The 6,274-nt window shown below is 49.9% G+C and overlaps 1 protein-coding gene across 6 annotated transcripts in view; it reads left to right on the forward strand.

Moving 5' to 3' along the window:
• LOC120895374 (protein catecholamines up-like) overlaps window positions 1-5,711 on the forward strand; it is an 82,044-nt gene extending 76,333 nt beyond the window's left edge. For all 6 annotated transcript variants that reach the window (XM_040298679.1, XM_040298680.1, XM_040298681.1 and 3 more), the window contains 2 exons: window positions 3,206-3,542; window positions 4,510-5,711. In XM_040298679.1, coding sequence (XP_040154613.1) covers window positions 3,206-3,542; window positions 4,510-4,665 — 493 coding nt within the window. In that variant the 3' untranslated portion in view covers window positions 4,666-5,711. The remainder of the gene's footprint in view (window positions 1-3,205; window positions 3,543-4,509) is intronic.
• Window positions 5,712-6,274: the final 563 nt, after the last annotated feature.

Raw genomic sequence — 6,274 nt, forward strand, 5'->3', positions numbered from 1 at the left:
GGCTAGGGCGGTGGTAACAGTGGCTGACTCAGCGCGGATAGCACGCGCCCAGTGACTGATTGCCCGTGGATGTGGACCTTCGGGCCTGCCGGATGTCACACATATGTATATCGAGCACACGTAATGTGCCACGATTGCGCTGCACTGGCCAACGAAACGTGCCCATTATTACAGTGCTCCAGTGCCATTGTTTGGCACTGCTGGAGCAATGCTACTAAGCAGCAAATGAGCAATGGTTGAGGTTTTGAAAGGGGTTATTACGACTTCAAGACGAAGATCGGGCGAAAGTCCGGTCACAGTGGTCAGCGCACACGCGCTAGGTTTAGCTGATAAGGAGTTGTCCAGTTCCGGATAGCACATCCAATGTTAACTAAAGGAAGGTTAAAAAGGTGTCCACGAGGTAGAACGAGTTTAGGAGATGCGGGGCAAACCCTCGGGTAATGTGTTTTGTCCAGTGCCGTAGATAAATGGTGTCCTACCGCTTTGAAAAGATAATGACACTGGCGTGCTTCTTCGTCTAGCGCTTGGGTTCTCTTAAGCCTGTATGACGTTAATTAACTTTTAAGCAAAAACAAGACAGTCGACGACCGGTGGGCCAGGTCGATCGATTGGCCGCGCATGCATAATGCAGCTCGTTGGTGCAGTGGAGAGTTTAGGACTCCTTCTCCCGCCGCCGGATAACCGGTTCCGATCGACCTTGAGTACGTTTTCGTATCGATCGAGCGGCGGGTCCGGTCGAAACCTGGGCCTGAGCCCGGGTGTTCGCCTCTCCTTTGTCTGTGTCCGTTGCACTTGAACTTTGTCGGAAGACACCGCTCTGCGGCGGTGACTTGCGAGACACGTCCGTCCGTCCGTCCGTCCTTCCGGCACTTTGAGATTGGTTTGGGACGTATGGGCGCGCTTGTCCCTTGCAGGTAGTTTTATGTTACAAAAGGTTGCAAAGTATGGGAGCTGGAAACGACTAGTCATAATACCAACCGATTCCAGTTCGCACTGGGCGCAACCCGTCAAAGTGCGCCCCTCCTGGGTTCCTGCATGTTTTATGACTCAGTAGCTTCAGGTGAAACTGTGTTTTGTTTTTTATCTGGTGTTATTGTACTTGAATGAGTGTGTGTGTGTTTTACTAATTAATTTCTATTGTTTTTCACTGCCACAACACACACACATACACAACCGCGGGTACCGATACCGTGTCGGAAAGTTCCGTTCCACTTTCCCATTGGGCCGTCACCAGTAGTAGTGGTGACGTTACGCGGATCGTCGTATTACACGATGATTGTTTTGCTTTTTTCGTGCCGCTTACCAACCCTTACGCGCTGTAACCGTACGCCCGAGCAAAGCGTATATTCCGCATGGAATACTACTACGGCTTGCGTAGGGCCAGGGCTTTTCGTACGCTGTGCGCGTGTGACGTCAGTGCGCTTGGCGCAGAGTATACGCGCGCAGCGGGCCCCTGGTTGTGTGTATGGAGTGCGCTCCAACCAGCAGGGCGGTGGAGACCGGGCGCCCTGACGACGGTTGTATGCGTATGCCTGCCCTGTTTGTGTTCGTTCGTGTGCGGTGTGTGGTGATTGTATACACGCAGAGCCGTTCGCGATCGGTCGCTTCGCGGCATCCCGAACGCGAGATATAAAAATCGAACTGCCGACGGCGCTCCGAAGCAAGTCGAGTACGAACCGTCGCATCTAGCGGACACACAAAAGAGCGGACGCAGAGCGCGCGAGAAACAAACACAGTGTTAGAAAGCACTACTTACGCGCGCCCTCGAATCCTCCACACGGTGCTGTGTGTGGTTGGTGAATATTTCAAGCGACGTCATTAGAGAAAGGCTAGCAGCAGGAAGCAAAAGCAACCAGTACAAACTCAAACAAGAACACAAGTTACAAACGGTTACAATCGGTTCGAACTGATAGTTTCAGTAGGTTCGGGTGTTGTGTGTGTGTATACGAAGGCAAGTGTGCTGTATCGCGTTGCGACCATTTCGAAGGTGATTATCGTTGGCGTTACACACTTTGACTTCGCAGTGTAGTGAACGAACCGCACCAGTGACATTAGCAAGGACAAAGCCCCGTCCCGTCTAGCTCGGTGTGGGAAAAGCAAAGTTCGAATCAAAGGATACACGGTCACCCGCACCTACCCCCATTAGCTCGGTCGGTGCTGACGCGAAGGCTCGCGTACGACCCGAAAATCGGGCCCGAAACCGAAGGGAAGGTTACGGATCGAGCAGCGTGTTTGCCAACACCCCGCGGAAGCGCACGCTTGGCCTGGCAAATCTGGCAAGCGGCTTAAGCAAAACTCGGGTACAAAAGGCGCTCGATTCAACGGTCCGCCCGACAGTATAGCGTGTGTAACGTGTGAGTGCTCTGGGAGCGTAGCCACGGGGAAAAAAGGACACTCGCGCCATTGGAAGGATCGTTGTGGTACCGGTCAGGACACACAGAAACATTTTGGGTTGCGTGCATCTGTGTATTTGAGTGTGTGTGTTTATTTTTTTGTTCGATTACTCTCTCACGCTCTCCTCCAGAGAGTTTGTGAGTGTTTGCGAGTGTGATTGCTCTCGTGGGTTTAGAGAACGTAAAGTGTAACGTTCGTCTGCCAACACGCCTGCTTAGAAGCGCAAACAGTTGAGAGGAGAAGAACACAACGCGAAGAAGAAGTGCAACCAGAAAATGTCCTCCAGCTAAAAACGGTCTCACAGTACCAAACCGGATCGGGGTTTTGTTTGGGATAAAGCAACCAAAGCAACCCGCGGGATATCTAGTCTGAGAGCAAAGTGTGTGAGCTGATTGCGTCTTACAGTTCTTTCCAAAATCTCTTTAAAATATTTGGGAACCCAAATTTCTCCCCGTGTGTGTGTTGTGCCTGTGCGAGTGTGACTCGTGTTTAATCAAAACTACCCACCAAACGGGAAGCAAATTGTCTGTGATATTGCGTTGAGGGAAGAATTTGCTATTGTGAAAGGGTGCTGCGACAGCATCAGAAACCGGGTTGAAAAACGCGTTCCTTTTGTGAAGTTGCTTAAAGCAAAACAATCAAAAAAAGACAGTATAAACATTATCGCAAAGCTATCAAGAAGCAAAATAGAAGTTCCTTGTTGGCAAAGCCAAAAAAAAAAAACAACACAAAACCGACGCGCCAAGATTAACGAGTTCAGGAAAATGGTTGGAAGCAACGGTACCCTAATGACGATGCGTCTCGTCCGCAGTAAGCTGAGAAAGCGGGAAGAGTCGTCGACGGTGAGCCCGGTGACGGCGGGCAACGTGGAGGCGCCACCGCACCACCACCACCACCATCACCATCATCACCAGCATCATCACCCTCACAGTCACCATCAGCTGCATCACAACGGAACCAGCCATCCTCAGCAGCAGCAGCAGCAGAACAACAGTAGCAGTAATCACCATCACCAGCAGAACGGCGGCAGCAGTCCGGAAACAGGCTACTCCGTACCGACGCCGATAGCCTTCCGACAGAGTCCGTCTACTGTGTGGGTCTTTCCACCGTTACCACCGCAGCCCAACATCTACAACGCCAGTAGTCAGGTAAGAAAAGGGGAACAAAATCATCCAAATTGCATTTTAGAGTTTAGAATTTACACACCAATAGAACTGCGAGACACCACACATACACACACCACGCGCATCCTTTTGTGTGTGAGTGAGTGCGAGTGTGTATGTGTGGATTTTGAACGAACCCATCAGTCGCTTGGTAGGCCTTGAACTCGCCCTCGTTCGTTGTGGCTGTGCAGGGCTCTTTGCTGTGGTGTTTTTTTTGTTGCTGCTTCCTGCACTTACATTAAGTTCAGTGCCCCTTGGATCTCTCTGAGGACGCAGGGGAAGAGCGAAGTAAGAGCAGCTGGCTGGCCCGGGTGGCTGTGGACCACACTGTGAGCGCCTTCCTCCTCGCCTTCTCGCCAGACGGTCAGTCCCTGTCAGCCCGAACAGGGAGCGCGACAGAGAGCATTGTCCTTTTCGGGGTACGGGGAACGAGCAGCGCAGACGAGCGCCCGGATGAACGTACTGTGCAAAACGGAACAAAAAACCAACGCTCCAGACAGGGGCGCGCACGGAAAGATTAAGAGAAAAATCGAAACAAAAATCTAAAGCACTTGAAATTGCTTGGCTGCTGGTCGAGCCTGCGTGAAGAAGACAGTGAGCAGACAACGGCGTGAAGCTATGGATGAGGTTCGGTTCATTCGGTTTTCAAGGTTTTCTCGGTTAGCGTAGCTTCCGGTTTGGGTAACTCGATTTCGGCGGTCATTGAAGCATTCGGTCCCCCAGGGGGCATGCCCAGTCCCGTGCCCAGACGAAGGAAGAAGAGAGAAGGTTGGAAGACGAATGAACCCAAAATGAAATTCGATTTTTGAATGTGAAAACATCGACGGCGCGAGGGTGAAGCAAACGCGACCGAAGCGCAGTTGTTAGGGCTCGTCTTCAATGCACCAACAAGCCAGCCGCGCCGTACTAATAACGCTCTTTCTCTCTCTCGCTCTCTCTTTTTTCCAAACAGGACGCGTTAGTACATAACGAGAAGACCGGCTTCAAGGGACTGAAACGTCAGCTGTCCGGTCGTTTCAAGCGCCTGGTATCGCGGAAAGCGCACGAGCCCGCCCCAGTTATACCGCCCGAGCTGAAGCCCCAGCTCAAGACGATCTACGTGTATTAATCATAATGATTTCCAACAACTTTAGCAGTTAAGCGTCGTCGTCGTCGTCCAGGGCGGCACAACACAAATGATAAAACGGCTAGGCAATGCGGCAATGCGGGCGAGCAACAGGGAAAAAGGATGCAAACGCCACACTATCGGTACGAGACGAGGGTTGTGCAACACACCTCTCTCTCTCCCGATAGTGTTGGGAGTTTGTTTACCTCCCCCCCCTCCATCCCTATCCCCTATTGCCGCTGCTAGATGCTAGATTTCCATTCCTACTGGGTGTAGAGCAAGTGTGCATGTGTGTGCTAGGCGGTTTTTTTATATTACTAGTAATGTTCCACGGTATATTTTTTAACAACCCTTATCACTCTACCCCCTACCCGTTTGCAAGACTCCTCAACACACAACACACGCCGCCCCATACAAGCGGTCGAGTATTCGAGGTGACGCGAGGTCAGGAGTGTTTTAGGAGCTTAAAACTATTTAATTTATTATCTTTCATGTGTAAGCAAAAGTAGCGCCTTCTAAAAGAAAAAAAACGGAACAAAACTCTCCCCTCACCCCACACGCTCTTCTAGTGCACAGCAGCTCTTATACTTTCGACATTATCGGGGCGTTTGCTCTTTATGTATGCCCGTGCAGTGAGTGTGTGGGAAAACGTAAACGATTAGTAAACGAATATTTCCCACTGTGCGATCCAAAAACAAAAACCCCAAAAAAAAAGCAGTACACTCAGACACAGCCGCATGTTTGCGATGAACCGAACGATTCTTTTGTTTTAGTACAGACAGAGCCCATTCCTGGCCGAGGAATTACAAACTACAAAACCCCTGCTGCCCCACTAACTATGAACCAACCCAAGGACCCTGCGTAAGGAGAAATCGAACAAGAGTGGCAAAAGGGTTCCCTGTCCGTGTGTGTGTGCAGTTTACGTGTAACTTGAATTATTCGGTGCTAAAGAGAGAGAGAGGGAGACGCTAGTGTTTATTAAGTATAAGTTTCATTCCACCCATGTGATCGACACAGTTTTTACAAACCATCGAACTAAAATATTTTTAGCGAAAGAAGAAATAGTACGGGCTGTTGCAAAATGGCCCTTTTCTACCGGAAACAAGTGAGCGAATTTTTGAAAAGTAGTGTAGTTTTTGTTTTTTCTTAATTCTCATCCGTCGTGACTGCACATAGGACGGGGTTTTGGACCCTTTTCGCCATGCAATGATGTACGATTGCTTCCTTCTCAGTTCTGCACGCGGTACCCCTTGGTAGATATTTCCCCCCCCCCATTTTCTCCCCTTTCATCTCTTACCAGGGAAGCTTATTGTGCAACAGAAATTTTGTGAAACAGTCATTATTACAACTAGAAACTGCAAATTAGACGACAAGACTGACACAGAACGGCAGCCACAGGAGAAAGAGCGTTGCATAGAAAGCACAATTTTCTTACACTTTCTTTCCATCTATTCCCCCCGCCACACAGTCCTTCGGGATTCGTTTTTAGAACGGAAACACTAAACGCACATACTGCACACATGTATAGGAGCTTTTAGAGAATGAGAAAAACAAACAAACAAATCCGGTAGTTAGACAAAAGTTAGAGCACAAAAGAGTAGGAGAGTGTAGG

The sequence above is a fragment of the Anopheles arabiensis genome, chromosome 2 (assembly GCF_016920715.1).
Source record: "Anopheles arabiensis isolate DONGOLA chromosome 2, AaraD3, whole genome shotgun sequence".
Classification (NCBI taxonomy): domain Eukaryota; kingdom Metazoa; phylum Arthropoda; class Insecta; order Diptera; family Culicidae; genus Anopheles; species Anopheles arabiensis.